At 43.7% G+C, this 20,441-nt stretch overlaps 1 protein-coding gene across 5 annotated transcripts in view; it reads left to right on the top strand.

Moving 5' to 3' along the window:
- The window catches only part of Brd4 (bromodomain containing 4), a 74,884-nt gene that overhangs the window by 38,105 nt on the left and 16,338 nt on the right, over positions 1 to 20,441 (top strand). For all 5 annotated transcript variants that reach the window (XM_085690740.2, XM_048439953.3, XM_085690741.2 and 2 more), the window contains 9 exons: positions 2,718 to 3,036; positions 5,724 to 5,861; positions 7,121 to 7,256; positions 8,949 to 9,241; positions 9,604 to 9,966; positions 10,781 to 10,909; positions 17,885 to 18,094; positions 19,030 to 19,229; positions 19,635 to 19,930. In XM_085690740.2, the coding sequence (XP_085546866.1) occupies positions 2,752 to 3,036; positions 5,724 to 5,861; positions 7,121 to 7,256; positions 8,949 to 9,241; positions 9,604 to 9,966; positions 10,781 to 10,909; positions 17,885 to 18,094; positions 19,030 to 19,229; positions 19,635 to 19,930 (2,050 nt within the window). In that variant the 5' untranslated portion in view covers positions 2,718 to 2,751. Of the gene's footprint in view, positions 1 to 2,717; positions 3,037 to 5,723; positions 5,862 to 7,120; positions 7,257 to 8,948; positions 9,242 to 9,603; positions 9,967 to 10,780; positions 10,910 to 17,884; positions 18,095 to 19,029; positions 19,230 to 19,634; positions 19,931 to 20,441 lie in introns of those variants that run through there.

The raw sequence follows: 20,441 nt of genomic DNA, 5'->3' as shown, positions 1-20,441 counted from the left end.
ATAACAAGCTGTTAAGTTTTGGAAATTACATGAAATTATTTAAAAGGAACACACTAGAGCCTAACACGGTCAACTGCTTTGTGTTAACAGTGCTTGCACTGCCCTCCTCAGGACACCTTGGCATTAACACCACATACTGTACCTTTGCTTCATGTTTCCCCCTTTGTCTCTAAACTCAAAAAATTATAGGCTCTCTTCTTGAACAGATTCAGAATCAGGACATCCACTTAGGTCATGAACCATTTAGAGTTGAAAACAATAGGTGGAATTTTCTCACTGTCCCTTGGCCTTTTTCTTATTCTTTATCTTAGTGAATGGGGGCTTTTGAGTCTTGATCACAGATCAGAATGAAAATAGAAAGGGAAGCAACTTTCTTGGACACCCCCCACACACACTCACACTGGAAAAGTTGACTTGGAAATATTGCCTTAACTGTCAGATCTTCAGCCACCCTTCTGTTTGCTCCTCATAGTTGCTGCTGTCTCTCTTTTCACTGTACTAACTAGATCTGTCTTTGCTTACCTCATCTTAAGAGGGGAGGGGAGGCACATCTCTCCCAGTCCATGGCCAGAACAGCAGCCCAGACTTTTTTCGTGATTCTAACTGAAGTGTTACTTTATCAACTCAAAGGGAATGTCATGTCAATTGCTAAATACCCCAGGCTGCCATGGAGCTCCAGTGAGACACACTGGCTAAGTAAATGACTCTGTTTGATAGTTACCACATTGTCCACACGAGTGCCACTTTTCCAGAGCCATGAAACTGGACTAGAACTCCGCAGTAACAGTTTTGTGATAGGGTGAAAATGACTTCAAGACAGGCTTTAAGACTCAAGTTTGTGAATGCTGTCATTAGAAGATCAAGGAAGCATCAGGTGCTGGGTAGGAGGTTGACACCTGTCTCCCTGTGCTTTTATCAGAGATAACAAGTAAACGGTCTGAAGGTGACAGGGATGGCGACACTCAGTGTTTAGAAGCATAGATGGTTGAGGCCTAGTGAGGATGTTGTTGAAGGGAGGCTAAATAGTTCCTCTCTGTGCTATATAGGGGAGTCATTTCTTTGCCCTAGACATAGATGAGAGGATGAGAGGTTCTGGTTGACCTCTTCACTTTTGTTTTGTTTATGTTTAGGGGTGGGGCTTACTGCGGTAGGGGTGGATTCTTGAAATTCCCAGAACATTTCATTTTCCCACAGATGTACAGAGGAACACTATTAACAGGGTGAGGATGAGAGTCCTGAACTGTTAACTTGTCCCTCTGCTCTGTGGCCTCCTTGCCCACGCTCACTGGGCACATGTTCAATACACAGCATCAAAAGGAGAGGGAGGGTGTGTGTGTACATGTTCATGCATGCATGTCTTTCATTCATGACTGTATTTCAGGTTGTCTTTGAACTCATGATCTTGCCTCAGCCTCTTTAGTTTTGGGATTACAGTGTCAACCAGACTGGAGGTCTTTATTGGACGGACAGACACCCCCACACACACGCCTGTCTCTCTTTATTCTAAAGCATTTTAAAGGAAAGAAACACCATAGATCATGATGCTGGAGTCATGTGGTGGTTTACCAGGCTTGCTGAACCCATGGCTCACTTCTCTCCTCATCTTGGGAGGTCCTTTACACAGGCTGTCTAACTGGTCTTTATTTAACCATCAGCCCACTCAGACTTAAGTGAGGTAGATACACCTTTAGTTTCCACTGTTGGTACCCTTTGACCATCTCTAATTCTGTGTTGGAGAGATGTCAGGACGAGGCTTTATATCCATGAAACCCTTCCTCATTAAAAATATTCATATATTAAAAATATATTTAAACCCTTCCTTCTTAAAAATATTCATTTTGAACTGGGGACCAGAGGGAGAGGTTGCTAGTCCTTGAGCTGTGGTTCATTTACAAGGATTAGTTTATTTCATTGGGATAGTTGGATTGACAAGTATGAATGAACTTTTTTTTAAAATGAGCAGTAGCCTTTTATGAGATTTCTTTACTCAGTAACCATGCATTATTTGAATTACTCAGAAAATGTTCTTAGTAATTGTAAAGCTGTCTAAAGTCAGGTGAATAGGCCTTATCTTACTGATCCTTCCTTTATAGCCCTGGCGTAAATAGAAGTATTGACTTAACTTGGTGCTTCATAAGCCACAGTTACAAACAAGGGCTTATATAATTTTACCCTGCCATGCTACCAGCATCCTCTAAAGGTCTTTAGATGAGGAAAGGGTTATACAGATTTGCAAAACATACCTTTATTCTACCTTCTCCTTGTGAACTCTGTAGTTCTTGGTGGCTTTGCTTGTTCCTGATAGGCTTCTACTGAGTTCTCTTCCCCTGGCTGTTGATTGCTAGATGGTCAGACTTTATGTTGTGATTGGATTGTGTGTGATAGGCATGTATTATTAAACTATGTTCACCCAGTTTCCTTTTTATTTTTTGTTTTGAGACAGTCTGACTTAGTACTGAGTTGTCCAAACAGGTCTTAAATTTGGTAAACTATCTTCCATAGCCTCCAGAGTAACCAGGATTACAGGCCCTTATCACCAGGCCTAGCTAGATAGCCAGTCTTAGAGAGGCACTAGGGTCCTTTTAATTGGGTTATTAAAATTCTGACCATTTGCTGGCAATTGATCACAGTCTTTGGAGTCTGTAGCCAGGGGCACTTGTCATTTCTAGCATGGTCCATGTGATGTCTCTGATGTGACTTTTTTTCTTTCTGTGTAGAGTGCCTGGTGAAGAATGTGATGGGATCTCTAGCATGTCTACGGAGAGCGGCCCTGGGACAAGATTGAGAAATCTGCCAGTAATGGGGGATGGACTAGAAACCTCACAAATGTCTACAACGCAGGCCCAGGCCCAACCCCAGCCAGCAAATGCAGCCAGCACCAATCCTCCTCCCCCAGAGACCTCCAACCCTAATAAGCCCAAGAGGCAGACCAATCAACTGCAATATCTGCTCAGAGTGGTGCTCAAGACACTATGGAAACACCAGTTTGCGTGGCCTTTCCAGCAGCCTGTGGATGCCGTCAAGCTGAACCTCCCTGTGAGTAGCTGGGCAGGGCCTGGGCTACCACCACCCTCAGTCTCCTGGTGAAGGCAAATTCTGCATAAGGGTGGAAATGGGTTTAGAGTCATGGTAAGAACTCTGAACACCAGTATTCGCGGTGGCCTTTCAGTGTATGGTTATAGCAGTCCTGAAAATCAAAAAGAAAAAGAGAAGCTAACTGGCTTAGACATACTATTTCTTAGTTAATTGGTACCCCAGTGAAAGTTGTATGGGAAGAGATTAAAATAAGGTGAGCTGAAGTCAGAGTTCCAGCTAGTAGTCCAAGCCCCCCCCCCCTTTCTCTAAGCTGTGGTTGGTCAGTCTGTGTAGAAAGGGAGCTGATTTACTGCAATAGCAGTTACTTGCAGCACCACTAAAGCACTGCCAAGCTAGTAAAGATATTGGAGCATCTCCCAGAGAACGTGGTTGAAGGGGACTGTGTTATATGTCCCCTAGAGATATTACACTTCCTATCGCCCACCAGAACATACTTTATCTTGATTTTTCCCTTCCTCCCTCCCCTTTTCCCCCCTCCCCTCCCTTCCCTTTTTTCTTCTTTCCGGATGTCCCATTTGTATACATCCCTAGCAGACAGCTCTGTAATCTGAACTACTTCATTGAACCTCGGGGAGTGGTTGGAACAAATGTGTTCATCTTTCTAAGTTGCTCTCTGAAATGTGTTGTTTTCATGCCCTCCTGGCAAATGTGTTATGTGGTAGTAGCCATTATCCAAGTTGGTTCTTTGAGAACTAGAACTCTTCATGTGTCTTTAGTCTCTGCCAGATGTTCAGGTTCTTCAAAATGCGAGACCTTACCCTGGCCTGTCTTGAAAACCGTAACTGTGTAACTGTCCACCAAATACATCTTCTGACCTTAGGAGACAATCACAGCGGCATTCTTAGATCAGATGGGATAGAAGGAACTGGAGGAGGTGGAAGGTGGGTTCCATAAACTTTTAAAAGAAAGGCCTTATGGAAAAGAGAATTGCCAGCAGACAGCAGTCCCCAGATTTCTACAGAGAACACGGAGAGACAAAATGTGGAGGGTCTTACACTACCATCCTGCTGGCTGTAGGAAGATGTGACACAGAAGTTGAAGCCAGATTTACGATTATGTGAGCAAGATAGCGAGGATGTGAGACCACTGTTTGAAGAAGCTAGAACAGAAGGTCACTTTGTTATAGGAAGAAACAATAGGGGCAGAGGCACAGAGGCCTCAAAAGGCAGAGTCCAAGGCAGGGGATTGCCGGGGAACTCAGGCGAGGAGGTTACAGGGATATCCTGACTAGTGAGTATCGTGTGGTAGGTGAAACTTGAATCTGTCAAGTGCAGAGACTGGAACTCGTGAAAGTGTGCTAGAATTTCCCTTAAGGACAGAGTCTTGCATGTCCCAGACTGGCCGTGAACTTGTTACCTAGTCTAGTCTGGCCTTTGGGCTCCATATCATCCTACCCTTACCTTCTAAGTTCTAGAATCCCACTGATTTTCATGTCTTCAAAGAAGGACTGCTGGGCAAGAGTGATCTTAAGACCTTTACTCTAAGTAGACCTGGATCTAACCAGCTGGTGGCCTAAGAGCTAATACTTCTCAGGAGCTATTAGAGCTATCTTCTAGTTCTACCTTTTGTATTATGTGTTTATGTCTTCACGTGTAATTTTGACCTTTCGTCCTACCTTAAACCTACTCCCTTAGCTCTCAGTTCCTTTTTATCCCCCTGCTCTACTGTTGTCCTTTTTACCCTTGAACGACTTGCCAGTCTGCAATGGAGGTCCAGATACTATTCCCAGAGTTTTGTTCACAAAATGAAATCTGTCCAGATTTCCACGGGGGTTAATTAATTGGTCATTAGTTCTCTAGGGAAGGGAGGAGGCCTAATGAAATAGGTTTAAAAGTCTGGTTTTGAGTTGCCTTTTGGTATGGTTGTGCACATGTAGCCCTTACCAGAGCAGAGCACCTGTATGTGTCTCCTCATACATGGATAATAGTGTCCTTTTCTTTATGGGTGTTGGCACAACTCAAAACCTTATTGCCCACTTTATTTCTGGGACAGTATCTTGGTGCTCTCCTCTGTCCCTCAGTCCCTTTTAAAAAGGCTGCATGATTTGATTTCCCTGATACTTACTTAGAATGAAAGGATATTTTACACCCTGAAAGAGATTGGGAACTTGTAAGGCCCCACCCACTCCTACCTGAGGAGGTAAAGACAATTGATGGCTGCTAGGGGAAGGACAGTCAGTTTTCTTTGGGGATATGTCCACAGGGAAGTTACTGGTGCTCCTAATGGTCCTACCCGTGTACATACAGGCAGCACTAATTTGACTTAGTGATTTTTTTTTTTAAAAAGGATAAAAAGGAGGCGTGAATGAGGGGACTAGGAAATGAGGGCAAATATGATCAAGATGTATTGTGCATATACAAAATTATCCACCCCTCCCTCTTTTCCTTTCTTTTTTTTTTTTTAGTTAAAAGTATTTGCATTTGTTTTTCTTTTGAAGACGACCTGTTATGTTGTACGTTTGCCATCTAGTGTTTAGGAATCTCTCCTTTACCCACTTTACCTTTAGTTCCTTACTGATACCATGAAAAAATCTTTGAGTGTGGTGAGAGAGGGGCTTAAGCATAGGTAGGCCAGTCCAGCATGATGACTGCTCAAGTGACTCTGGCCTTCTTTGATCTGTTTCTCAGGATTACTATAAGATCATTAAAACACCCATGGATATGGGAACAATAAAGAAGCGCTTGGAAAACAACTATTACTGGAATGCTCAGGAATGTATCCAGGACTTCAACACTATGTTTACAAATTGTTACATCTACAACAAGGTGAGATGTGGCGAGGGGCAGGGGTCCAGCTTGGGAATGAGAAGAAGTAAAAATGGGACACTTGTCAGGATCCTAGGGGCGGGGTTGCTGGGAGCAACTGGGCTGTAAATATGATAGTAAGATACTTGCAGAAGTAGGGTGATGGGACCCGTGTGTAGGACAGGGTGTAGGAGGGTACTATCCTTATTAGCCTGAAGTGCCTGCCTCTAGTACTCTGGGGATTTTATTTAAGTTCTTGAGCATGTCTGATAGAGAACGTAGGAGGACAGACGACACTAGATGGTCTATTGGGATGGTGTAAATTGGTAGATGAAAGAACCTGTGCAACTAGAGTCTTAAATGTTTTGTACAGTGGGGTTAATTGCAGACCCCCACCTATTCTGTGGGTCACAGTCTCCTGGAACTGTGGACATGGCCATAATGAGTGTCCCCCTGGTCTTGCATATAGACCCAAGGGTCACTTCCTAACCCCATAGCCAAACATTTCAGCTCGGCTATGCCATGAAGCCAGATCATTTGCCAAACGTTTCGGCTCGGCTATGCCATGAAGCCAGATCATTTGTTTACAGTTCAGGCCACAGATGTGATTAAAACCAACCCTTTCAAATAGAACGACTCTGGAGGGAGACACTATACAGAACTCAGCTTTTGACCTCTGCTCGTGTAGTGGGTAAAATTACCCAGAAGAGATGGGTAGGTGAGTTTCTTGAAGTTTACTGTGTTTTGTAAAGCCTTAGTTCTCACCACTCAGGTGAATAGCAAAATGTACAGATGAGACCCTTAGTTGAGAGCTGAATGGGGACAGCATGTTTTGGACTTGGTGATTAGCGTGGGAGTCCATAAAGGCATTGTGATAAAGGCTTCATCCAATCCCCAATGAGCTGCTTCTAGGGTATATTGGGGAGCATCTCTGGAGCCCTAAAAAGCATTCGTCACAAGAAATGCTATGTAATTTATTTCTAGTGAATTGATTTGAGTTGCATTTGAAGAAACCCCAAAGTAAAGGGGCCTTCTATAGAGATTAACCAAGTTGGTAGGTACATAAGACACAAAGATGGTTTCTTAGAGCTTAAAACTGAAAGAAATACAGTTGGAGAGGTCTTGTTAGGGTTACCTAGTAGCATAACCTTTATGGCCCCTTGGAATCTGGATACAATCAATGCTCCATGTGTTGGGGCATGGGGGTGGCCTTGGTGTCCTGTCCACAAAGATGGGAAGAAGGGTCCTTCCAGCTCTACTCCACCTGTTTCCTCATCCAGCCTGGAGATGACATCGTCTTAATGGCAGAAGCTCTGGAGAAGCTCTTCTTGCAAAAAATAAATGAACTGCCCACAGAAGAAACTGAGATCATGATAGTCCAAACAAAAGGAAGAGGACGAGGGAGGAAAGAAACAGGTAGGGTATTTGAAATAGCAAGTAAATCAGCTGTTTTCTCCCTCGTCTTTGTCTATTTTCCAAGTTTAGAAGAATATCAGGGATTAGAGGGACATAGGTGGTGATAGGAAATATTGGAGTGCTGTTTGAACAGGATGGGTTTAGTTTCAGTATTGCCTATGTTTTCAGGGGTCTCACGAATCTGTCGTCCCCCCCCCCCACTCCCCCCTGGCAGAAGTCACTGGGCCCTGAGTGGTTGACGGACTTAGGTAATAAAGAAAGCACTGTTTGAATTCTTCACCTTTAGTGTTGTAGATTAAAAAAAATCAAAAACAAAACAACAACAACGAAAAAACCTATCGAGTTTCATCCTAGCCCTGCTATTCCATTTTAGAATAAAGAAGTTAACCTGACCAGTGGGTATTGTAACTAGTGTCCCAATCCTAAAATCTTAAGGTTTATTATCTGAGTTGCTAGTTATGTTTGCCTCTGATGTGCAGTCATTTGAAGCCAATAACTTACTCTACTCCTTGTCTGTCTGCACATTCTGCCTCCTCTATGTCTATGTCCTTTATGATTCTGAGCTGCAAAAGGGTGATGGTTTTCAGATGACTCCTGGAAGTGAGTTTGCTTCTTTGTAGAGATGTTTTTAGCTTGGCCTTCCACCTTGCTCCAAAGTGGCAAAAACACACACTAAATCCAATGTAGCTCTTGAAATAACCAAAGAAAACCAGTCGCTCACGTGGATGCTCCCCTTCTACCCTTCTTCCCTCTCCACCTTTTAGACAGGGTCTCTATGTTAACTCAGACTCTTTTTCTTCATGTCTCTTGAGTATTGTCATTACAGATGTACACTATGATGCAAAGCCAGGTTATTCTTTTGGCACATACACATAATAAGTCACATTCCTTACCCATACATTCAGAGTCTACCCCTCACTTTTTGGGGATCAGCAGTTAGGATTCTTTGTACACAGGGCAGGCATGGAAATGTCTGGATGAGACCCAAGCTTGGTGACTAGATAATAAAATTGGGAAACTCAATAGATCCTTTTCCTCTTGCTCTTCATATGGTACCTCAACACACTGCTCTAGGGCAGCCATAGCTGCAGAGTGCCTTTTCTTTCCTTTTTTCTCTTCTCTTTCCCCACTTCTTCCCTTTCTTCCTAAGATAGGGTTTATATTTGTATATCCTGGGTTGGACACAAACTCTCAGTCCTTTGTACCTTGGCCGCCTCATTGCTGTGATTACAGGCTTTGAAAACTAACTTTTATAGGGTGTTGGGTTCTCTTTCCACAGCATCCAATGTGTAGAGGATGTGGCAGTATGGGGTATAGTCCCTGGTCCATCAGCTCACATTTGAGCTGTAGTTACAAACCTTTGTTTTTTATACTGATTTGGTATGCCATGTGTACTTTGTGTTGATGCACATCATCAAGGAAACAACCTGGGTTGTCTTGAGAGGCAAAAATTGTATACTAATTCTAGTGGCTTTGAGAGTTGAAGTCATGCTAGTTTCTGAAGAAACCTTGCAAGTTTGGCTGCTAACCTCAACCCTGGGGAAACAAGGATACATTTGGTGCGTAGTGATGTCTGGAATGTTCAGGATGGTCTTAATCACTAAAGCAAATGTTCCACATAAATATGTTTTGTCAGGGTTAGCAAGTGTATCCCAGAATACCCTTTAACCTCCCACTTCTTATGATTGGTAGGGACAGCAAAGCCTGGTGTATCCACGGTACCAAACACAACTCAAGCATCAACTCCTCCGCAGACCCAGACACCTCAACAGAACCCTCCTCCACCTGTGCAGGCCACAACTCACCCCTTTCCTGCTGTCACCCCAGACCTCATTGTTCAGCCTCCTATCGTGACAGTGGTGCCTCCCCAGCCACTTCAGACGCCTCCACCAGTACCCCCCCAGCCACCACCCCCACCTGCTCCAGCTCCACAGCCTGTGCAGAGTCACCCACCCATCATCGCAGCCACCCCACAGCCTGTGAAGGTGAGCATCCTGGGCACTGGTGAACTGCTGCCACCAGAGATGGGCTTGAAGGAGACAGGTAGTTTCTTTTAGTTGTTCCTTCTGTGGGCTCTGTGGGCAAGACCCTGGTATTAAACAGGAAACCTCTTCAGTAGGTTCTGTGGCCCCTAAAGGAGCAAATACTCAGTTTTGTGCTTTTCTGTTTCTGTCTTGTCCTGTCCTGGCTTTGAAAAGCAGTGGTATGACAGGGTCTCTGTGCAGTTACTTTAGGACCTGTCCTGAGCTGGGAGCCTAGTCAGGGCTTGGTTTCAGAGGTGATCCTGAAGAGCAACTGTACTGGCCAGAGCCTCTGATTGAGCCTTTTGTGCCTGTGCTCATGGCAGACAAAGAAAGGGGTGAAGAGGAAAGCAGATACCACCACCCCCACCACCATCGACCCCATTCATGAGCCGCCCTCACTGGCCCCAGAGCCCAAGACCTCCAAGCTGGGTCCTCGGCGGGAGAGCAGCAGACCTGTGAAGCCCCCAAAGAAGGACGTACCGGACTCACAGCAGCACCCAGCACCAGAGAAGAGCAGCAAGATCTCTGAGCAACTCAAGTGCTGCAGTGGCATCCTCAAGGAGATGTTTGCCAAGAAACATGCTGCCTATGCCTGGCCCTTCTACAAGCCTGTGGATGTGGAGGCACTGGGTCTGCATGACTACTGTGACATCATTAAACATCCCATGGACATGAGCACAATCAAGGTTAGCCACCAGGTTCCTGGGATGGTGGGCAGAGAAGGATTTCTCTTAGACCAACCCAATAAATCTGCGGGTGTCCCTGCAGGACCTTGTTGAAACACACACTAACCTAATATACTCGGCCATTTTGTTTTAGGTAGTGGTTTTGCCTCTTTTTTGTATAAGGAGATGTAAGATGCACACTCTGAGACTCTCTCAATGCCACTGTGCACCTGGCAGATGTACTAAGAGACTTTGGGTGCTCTGGGTTTAGTGTGATGGGCAAGGCTTTGCTGTCTTCTATGTAGGAGACACAGCACCATCTACCAACATCTTTATCAAAATATTTTTAAGGCTTTTTTTCCTTCTTTTTTTAAAATAATTATTTTTCTCTTACAAGTAGAAGAACATTACTCAAACAGGAAACAATGCTGTGTTCCTTGAACTAAGTTCTATTCTGTACCTTCAAAACAAGTACATACAAAATCAGAACTGGATCCAGTCTTTTTAATCTTCTCATCAGCTTTGGCATAATCTCTTCTGGGGCTCTGTGTGTTCAATTTCCCTTTAGACCTTAGTGACCTCAGTAGGTAAGCTTGGTGCTAAGAGGTCATTTCCTAGCTCTGTGACTTGACAGTCTTTTTGTCTCATACTGAGAATTGGATTGACAGCCTATTGTCTGTGTCCCCCTCTCTCCTCTCCTAGCCAGGATTAAACTGAGGACCACTAAGAGGCTACCTTTATTTCCACAAACATCACCGTGGCATTGTACACTCCACCCTCCTTTATTTAGAACAGTAACAGACATGGCTAACTAGGATCTATCTTATATTTCCAGTCTAAACTAGAGTCTCGTGAGTACAGAGATGCCCAGGAATTTGGTGCTGATGTCCGATTGATGTTCTCCAACTGCTACAAGTACAACCCCCCTGACCATGAAGTGGTAGCCATGGCTCGAAAACTCCAGGTGAGGCTCTGAGAATGATAGGCCATACCTTATATGGGCCTGGGCAGATCGTAATTCTGTTATTTCACTCATAATAATGCTGCGGGACTGGGGAGGAGGTGTGTTGTTGTTTGCTTGTTTGGTTCTTTTCTCCTCCTTCCTTTCTTCCTTCCTTTGTTTTCTTTTTCTTTTTTGAGACAGCATCTCTCTTATGTAGGTCTGACTGTCCTGGAATTCAGTATAGACTAGGCTGACATCGAACTAGCAGAGCTCCCCCGTCCAACTCTTCTGAACAACATACGTAACAACTTAAGTAATGGCATATATACATTTTAAGTCAGGGTTGTTAAAACTAAAATAGGGTGGCTGGTTTTGTTCCCACTGGAAGTTCTTTCTCCCTTCTCCATCTACATTCAGTTGCTCTGGTGTTGTGTTAAAAAAACATGCATGTTGTGCCTGGCCCCAGTCTCTCCAAAATAGAAGAGACCTAGCTGTCTTAAGTGTGCAAGGGCACTCCCAAATGTAGACATTTTGCCACAGTTGTATTCACATGTGAGCCAGAGTAGTGGGGTATTTTTCCATCAGCCTTGGAAACCTTCATTTGCCTTTTAGTTGCAAAGTGGCTGTTTATATGTTGGTTTGTGTGGTCATAGATCCTAACGGATGTAGTTCCCATGCTCTATTCTTAAAGTTAACAGTTCTGAAGAGTACACGAATTGAATGTGTGAACTACTTCCTCTTTTCATTTGTTTATGGACAGGGTCACGAATTGAATGTGTGAACTACTTCCTCTTTTCATTTGTTTATGGACAGGGTCTCATACTGTACCCCAGGCAGGCAGGCCTCAAACTATCAGTAATCCTATTGTATCAGCCTTCCAGTACTGGGATTATAGATGTGAGCCACTGCAACTGGCTTTTCTTTCTTCTTCTCTTTCTCTTTCTCAGCAACCTGGAGGAGACTTTAAGTGGGTTAATGGTGGTTAAAATTGGAGAATAAAGGCAATATTTAATACCTTTATAACCTGCCTTTTACTTATTATTCTTAATTTTATTTTTATGTATGTGTCTGTATGCCATGTATATGGGTACCCACAGAGGCAAGAAGAGGACACCGGATGCCTTGGATTTGGAGTTAAAGGGAATTATGAACTGCCTGACGTGGGTACTGGGAACTGAACTTGAGACCTGTAAAGTACAGTCTTACTGAGCCATCTCTTCAGCCTCCAGACCTGCCTTTTTTAAAGGAAACATATAAGATCATAATTCCCAGCCATTTCTTCCTTAGTGCATTGGTTGCTATTGCTCTCGGGTCAGTGGTCTGTAGGCTGAGCAACCTGCTGTTAAGAGACACAGGTATGTTGATTGTAGATCTCAAGGTTTCCTTAGGTCTTGTAGCAGTCTCTAGGTACTTTCAGGCCAGAGATAAGAATTTGCAAAGCTTAAAAAAAAAAAAAGAATTTGCAAAGCTATTGGTGACTCATTGGTCTTTGTCACACAGAGACCATTTCATTCCCAGGATTCCTTGCCTTCCTACTTCTGTTGGCTTCACTTACATGCTACATGATATCAATAGCTTCTTTTTTCACCAGAATTTCGACACTTCAATCATTTGCCTTCGGTGCAGAGAACTTTTCAGTTTGGACGATAGCTTGATAGGATTGTTGTTAGTGTTGAACTGGCTCTTAAAATTCAAGTGCATGCTCGGGCTAGAAGGATTTTTGTTTTGTTTTGTTTTGAGTTGTTTTACATTTATGTATATAGGCGTTTTAACTGCATGTCTGTGCAGGCCAGAATAGGGTAGCAGATTGACTAGTCGGAAGTTGTGAGCTGTCAGTCACCTTGTGGATGCTGGGAACCAAACCTAAATCCTCTGTAAGAAGAACATCCAGTGCTTTTAACCACAGAGCCATCTCTCCAGTGCCCGGAAAGTTGTTATTTCTGACTTGCACTGGGGTCTAGTGTTTCCTCATCAGTTTGGTGCTAATCTGTCATTTACTAGTCCTTATGGAATTCAGGCTTTTTAGTTTTACTATAATTCTCTAAAAATTTTTATTTATTAGAGATATTCATTGTATATCTCTGGCTAGCCCTAACTCTGCCTTTTGAGTGCTGGGATTAAAGATAATGCTCTACCCTACCCAGCTGTCTGCTATTCTTAAACAAGTCCACCAAGTGGCAATGTGCCTTCAGACTTGGAACTTAGGTCACCTCATCTCCTACACAGTTTCTTGAAGCCAGGGCCAAGATTTGATATCCGTGCTGTTTACTTGCCCCCATTTAGGAAACTGCAAAGCTCAAAAAAACTCAAAGCCTAGAAAAATGCAACTTCATTTATTTCTTTATTTGGTTTTTGAGACAGGGTTTCTTTGTGTAGCTTTGGAGCCTGTCTTGGAATTGCTCTGTAAGTCAGGGTGGCCTTGAACTCACTAAGATCTGCTTGCCTCTGCCTCCTGAGTGCTGGGATTAAAGGTGTGCACCACCTCCCTGCTTTGAACTACTTTATTAAAGAGGGGAAAGAAAAAGGAACCATTGTATTATTCATCTAGCTTTCCTTTTTGGATTTTTTTTTCCCCTGTCCTGGGACCTTGCCAATACTTCCTCTTTGCAATTTCTACTTCTCTGAAGGCCCCCCCCCCTTTTTTGCTTTACATTTTGGTGTCTTGTTTAAGGACTGTGTGTGTGTGTGTCTGTCTGTCTGTGTGCTTATGTGCCTGTATGCCTTTTTCTTCTTAGTGTGTGAAGTTGTCCAAGCATGTCATTTTAAGTCACATTATGATCACCAAGCTATTTGCCACGTAGCAGCCTCAAGAGATGAGTTCTTCCTAAGCATTGTCTTGATAACAAGCTCAACTTAGATAAGATGCCGACTCAAGAAGATCTACTTGAGGCAGGGGTGGAGGTTCTTTGCCAATATTTCTGAAAGTAGCATTATCTTTTGCCAGGGAGTTTTTCTTCTGGAAAGCAGTTGTGTTTGTAGAATCTTTGTGCTTTGTGTTTTTCTCTAAATGCCCCCTTATTAGAATGCTGTAAGTGGTTAGAAAGGGGCCCACAAAACTTTCACCCTTGCTTACCTCGTTAAGAAATGCTGAAGGGATGAAACTGGAGAAATGACTAGGTGGTTAAGAGTGCTTTCTGTGCATCATGAGGACTAGAATTTGGATCTCAATGCCCATATAATAAACCAGGCATCCTGTACATTCTTGTAACCCCAATTCTGAGGGGAATGGAGACAGCAGAATAACTAACCCTTGCTAGCTTCTTACTCAAGAAAACATAAGCCCCAGGTTCTGGGAAAGGCTTTCTTAAGGAAATGGGTGAGTGATTTAGGAAGATACCTGATGTCCTCTTCTGGTATACAAGTGTGCACACACACCCCCTCCCCATAAGTATATATTCACACAGGCACATACACTCAAAAACAAAATTTTTAAAAATGAGTATTGAGATCCACTTTGGTTTCTTAATTAGGTTGTGCTACAAGAGTAGAATTTACTTGGAAAAGTAATGTAGAAAAGGATCCATCTACTTCATTTTTGGGTTTGTACCTACATCTCTGATTTCTGGACTGGTTCATCTGAGACCATTTGGACAGACAACCTAGCGTCTGAATTTGACTGAAAGGACTTTTATGCTTTTGTTTTGTTTATATGAGATGGTTTCTCTTTGTCGCTCTGGCTGTTCTGGAACTTTCTCTGTAGTAGACCAAGATGACCACAAACTCAGAGAGCTTCATCTGCCCCCTTTTATCTTTCCATTATGCATCATGTACAGCCTGGGCTAGGTAGGCTACTTAATATTCTAACACACACATACACACAAAATACTTGCTCTAAAACCATTGGACTGCGATGAGCAGAGGAGGATGTCATGTCCACTCTAGACATGGAATTTTAGGGCAGGTTGTAACTGAACCTACCTTGAGCTCAATAAGAGATCTGATTGTTATATTCCTTTTGGGTGCTATTGTTACTGCTCCTGAAACCATTGTCTTCCTGTCACTGCCCCATTACAGCCATCTATGTTCTCTTCTTGACCTAGTTGTTCTCCTGAGTGAGGTTCTACACATCTTTTCTAGTCGCTCCTAATTCTTTCTGCTCCCTTGCTGTTTCCTCTTAGTGTACTGCTTTATGTTCAGTGATGGTCCTGCTCTTTAAGGGTCTCAAGGTCGTCTTCCCACAGCTCTGTGTTTTCCTGATGCTTCTACCTCTAGTAGAGCAGGATTCCTGGGTCCCACAAAAAGAAAAGGATGAGTCATATAACTGAACATGTTTTGGAAGCCAGTAGCTCTATTTCTGCTTGATGCTATTTTTTCACCTTGACCAGCTTCTTGTCACGTGTTACTTGTTATTTGGTCTCAGTCTTGGACAAGTCAGAGCACTTACAGAATGGAAGGAACCTCAGAGTGCTGTTCACCCTACTTGTGTCCATAACAGCCAGTTTTGAAAAGAAGGGAAATTTCTCTATGGTAAAGGGTATTTCAAGGGCTCGAGAAATGGCTTAGAGGTTAAGAGTACTGGCTGCTCTTCCAGGGGTCCTGAATCCAATTCCCAGCAACCACATGGTAACTCACAACCATCTGTAATATGATCTGGTGCCCTCTTCTGGCCTCCAGGCATACATGGAGGCAAAATGTTGTATATATAAGAAATAAATCTTTAATTTAAAAAGAAAATTCAAGTTGGCCTAGGAAGGGTAGATATAGATACAAGGCCTGATACAGCTTTCCCTTGAGTCTTCCCTGTGTTCTGGGAAGGAGAATTGATCATTTCCCTTACAGAGTCCTGGCACTTATTATATTGCTCTGGTCTTTTGTTTTTCGTTCTTTTGAGACAGTGTATCTGTACTTTGGAGACTGCCCTGGAACTCATATAGACCAGGCTGGCCTTGAACCCACAGAGGTCCACCTGTCTTTGCCTACCAAGTTCTGGGGTTAAAGGCACATGCTACCACTGCTCAGCCCTAGGCCCGTCTTAACAGACACCTGTGGCTCTAGCTGCATGTGTGCATATGTGTCTGTGTCGGGGGGTTGGATTTTGGAAACAGGTTTTCTATGTAGCCCTGACTGCCTTAGAATGTACTCTGTAGACCAGCCTAGGATTTAGAGTAAAAGATTTATGCCACTACCGCCTGACTGCTTTTTGAGGGGCCATAACCTATCTGTGTTAAAGATACTGAGTAGTGGATTGAGCTTCTGCCACATGGCAAGTGTTTTGGGAATAGGAATCTTAGTTGTTTCAGTAGGGACCTCTGCTTTGGTTTGACACCCCTTTCTTACATGGTCTTCTGTCTCGTCCAGTGCTGATCACCTCCTGTTGTATACATTTCACCAGGGCTTTGCTCTAATTTATTTCTAATTAAGAAATTAGTGCATGCCTAATACTTGATCAGCTACACTTACACAGAACAGAATGCCAGATAAGACCTTAGTGTGGGAGAAGGATGCCAAGCTTTACATAATGGTATTGCAAATGTGAGAAACAGTACCATAGTTACATGGATACCTGCTGTAGAGGACATCTTCTCCTAGATGCCTGTTTATGGAGCTTTCAGGACAGGCATCTGGAAGAAAGTTGAGTGTTTCCTGAGTGTTAACTTTAGTACTTAGCCACCACATCTCTCACAGCAAATACACAGATGTGTGTGCATACTTGCTGTGGAATAATCCTCCTTTACACTGTTACTATGTCACTATGGTTGCTTTAATAAGTAACCTGTCTCGTCAGTAGCTAAACAGGATAAAGTTAGGCAGGACAATCAAATCGAGAATGATGGGATGAGGAAGTGTGGAGTCATAGGAGTTGCCAGCCAGCTAGAGAACAAGTCAGACAAATAGGACAGAGATGAAAGCCACAAGTGTTGAGGCAGCACATAGATTAATAGAAATGAGTTAAGTTGTAAGAATGAGTTAGTGACAAGCCTGAACTATTGGCTGAACATTTGCAGTAAATATAAGTCTCTGAGTGATTATTTGAGAGCAGCTGCATGACAGGAAAACTCTTGACTACACACACATCTTTTGAAGCAGGGACACAGAAAAAGGAATGTTCCTTCAGTGTGAATTGCTACACCTATCGTTTTATTCTTTTATTAATTCTTTGAAATTTTAATACAATGTATTTTGATCATAACATGCCCTTCTCCTTCTCTTCTCTTAATTCCTCCTAGATCTATCCTTCATTTTATTTCATTCTTAAAGAAGATCTTTCTGGGAAGCCTGCCTTATTCCTTACATGTCTGTTCTGCAAGTCGTCATTGAATTGACTGTGGAGTCTCCACCATGGGTGGGTGGGTGGGTGGGGTCTGCTAGTTGGTTTGCTGCTTGACTTGATCCCTGTGAGCGAAAGCAAGGGGTACTGCTCCATGAGTTGTATTATTACTCCATGTAACTCTCAGCTGGTCTTGAGAGTCTCTTGAAGTTAGTTGCTGTGCTCAAAATTACTGGCTTCTCTTTTAGTTGATTATTACCACACAAGATACTCCTCCTTCCTAATACCTGTCATAAACATCCCATTCCACTCCCCAGCATTGCTGGAGGTGCCTGAGCCGAGGGTTTGTATCTGCTCAATTAAGCGTACATGGATCACGCTTGAGTTACAGCAAGGCAGATGCAGATACGTGAATTCTGCCATGAATGCTCAACTCAGAGCCTTTGCCAGTACTGTTTTCTCTCTTTGGGAAGGCCAGCAAGTGCTCCTGTCAGACAGCTACAGGCCTGATAGAAGACTCACGGGCATGTTTTCTGAGTAGTTTTGGTTGTGGCCTACTGCTTACTGAGCACCTTCAAACTAATGTTCTCAGACTAGTCTTTCACCTGACTCTCTGTATATCCTCTAGGGAATGAATACTCAGCCAGATCAGGACTGGTTGTAATGCCTTGTGTGCTTGAGCACGTGTGCGGGGATGGGGCTATCCTATAATCTCTTACTTCTTGTTGATTTGGTCGAAGAAGCTCTAAAAGCTGAACATCCTCATAGGCATAGCTTTTCCTCCATAGGATGTGTTTGAAATGCGCTTTGCCAAGATGCCTGATGAGCCTGAAGAGCCAGTAGTTACAGTGTCCTCCCCTGCTGTGCCACCCCCTACAAAGGTGGTGGCCCCACCCTCATCTAGTGACAGCAGCAGTGATAGTTCCTCTGACAGTGACAGTTCCACTGATGATTCTGAGGAAGAGCGAGCCCAGCGGCTGGCTGAGCTCCAGGAGCAGGTAAGAGAACCTGTGGTTCTATGCCCCAGAGGCCAGGGTAGTTTCTCAGGTTTCCAAGAGATGTTCTTGATTCTGCTTTTTCAAAAATTCCCTTGTGGCATTTCCTCTTAGTCAATGGAATGTTAATCCTGTGGAAGTACGGGCTCTGTGTTTAAGTAGGACTCAGGCATGATATTTTCTGGACACATGGGCTTCAGAATCCTGAAGCTGCCTGCCTACAGTAACCTTAATGTTTGAGTTGGTCACCAAGCCCCAGTATTTCAGTACACTCTTTTTTTTTAAAAATATTTGTTTATTTACTTATTATGTATACAATATTCTGTCTGTGTATATGCCTGCAGGCCAGAAGAGGGCACCAGACCCCATTACAGATGGTTGTGAGCCACCATGTGGTTGCTGGGAATCGAACTCAGGACCTTTGGAAGAGCAGGCAATGCTCTCAACCACTGAGCCATCTCTCCAGCCCCCTTTCAGTACACTCTTTACCTAGCTTAGAAACCTTCTCAGAAACATTCTGGGACTAAGATAGCTAGGTAGTTTAGCTTATGTCAACTTGAGAAGCTCCTGTTATAGAGATGTAACAATCCTTGGAGATCGAGTAGTGGGTGGCCACTTTAGGGATCTCATTAATTTGGCAGGTCCATGGCAGCCTATCTTATGTTTCTCCCATGCCCACGGCCTGATACCCAAGCATACACTATTTCCATTACATAGAGCTGTACCCCAGGGTTTAGGTGGGTTAGTTTGTGTTTGCAACAGGTTTCCACTGTAGCCTTGGCTGGCCTAGAACTTATATAGATTTACCTTGCTCTGCCTCCCAAATGAGGGAAGGAGACTAAAGGCCTGTCCCAGTTGTGATCTCATTCATTCATTCATTTATTCATTGATTCACCCATTTATCTATCTATTTATTTATTTGCTTGCTTGCTCCACAGCTCAAAGCAGTGCATGAACAGCTTGCAGCCCTCTCACAGCCCCAGCAGAACAAACCAAAGAAAAAAGAGAAGGACAAGAAGGAAAAGAAAAAGGAAAAGCACAAAAAGAAAGAGGAAGTAGAGGAAAATAAGAAAAGCAAAGCCAAGGAACTTCCTCCGAAAAAGACAAAGAAAAATAACAGCAGCAACAGCAATGTGAGGTATGTGCTTCCCAATTTTTCTGTCTTTGGTAGTGGTGACCCCAGAAACCCATGTATGGTAGGGACAAAGATCACTCTGTTGATGCAGCCACCAGTCCTGGTTGGTGCCCTGTCATAAGCACTTTGCTGTTATTTCTCCCTCTGCTTTTTTCCCTTCATGAACTTTGGTATATCACTGTGTTTGAGTAGAGAGGGTGCAAGTAGCCACCTTGCAACCATAGCAAAGCTTCAGCTCCTGAGGCCTGCCATTATTTCCTGCTGGTCTTTCTGATTGCTAGTAGCCTTAAATTCTATTTCCGGTTGGGTGTGGGCAGTCAACCCCTACCCACCCACACACTTTGGAGGGATGTGTGCACAGCTTCCTCAGGAAACCCATTCTTAACTGTCTGTATCATCCCTTCATAGCAAGAAGGAACCAGCACCCATGAAGAGCAAGCCCCCTCCCACATATGAATCAGAGGAAGAGGACAAGTGTAAGCCCATGTCCTATGAGGAGAAGAGGCAGCTAAGTCTAGACATTAACAAACTTCCTGGTGAGAAGCTGGGCCGTGTAGTACATATCATCCAGTCAAGGGAGCCATCACTCAAGAACTCCAACCCTGATGAGATTGAGATTGACTTTGAGACTTTGAAACCGTCCACACTGCGAGAGTTGGAACGCTATGTCACTTCTTGTTTGCGGAAGAAAAGAAAACCTCAAGGTATACTTGGGAACTCTCTGTATAAGGATCCTTTCTGTGGAAACCCTTAGCCCTTTTCCAACATAGCACTCCACACTTGAAACACCGCTCGCTCATCTCCATCCCCACATATATGAATTCTATACCTTTGCCATAGATACCCAAAGGATGATACCACACTGGATCCTGGTTTGTCGGTTCTTTTCTGGACCTCTTTGGTGGTTTCCTGAAGCCTTCTTGAACCTGTCTTGACAGCAGCTGTTTACTTCTCTGTTAGATAGCCATACAGTCTTTTCCAGAAGTGATCTCCCACCTCTGTTGAAGTGAGGCCAGGAGGAAAGGGGTGCCTGGATGTCCCAGGAATGTGTAATTACGTTAGTTCAGTACTCAGCCCCACTTTTGCAAGCAGAAGTGATGTCTACTACTACCAGCCTTCCAGACATCTCTTCCATTTTATGTATGCTTCACATTGCTGTATACCTTTCCCTCTTAGTGCTAGAGGGTTCAGCTTAGGATACCTGTCAAAGTATTT

Source organism: Myodes glareolus, chromosome 6, assembly GCF_982192425.1.
Source record: "Myodes glareolus chromosome 6, mMyoGla1.1, whole genome shotgun sequence".
Lineage (NCBI taxonomy): Eukaryota > Metazoa > Chordata > Mammalia > Rodentia > Cricetidae > Myodes > Myodes glareolus.
This window is presented reverse-complemented; position numbering and strand designations above follow the sequence as displayed.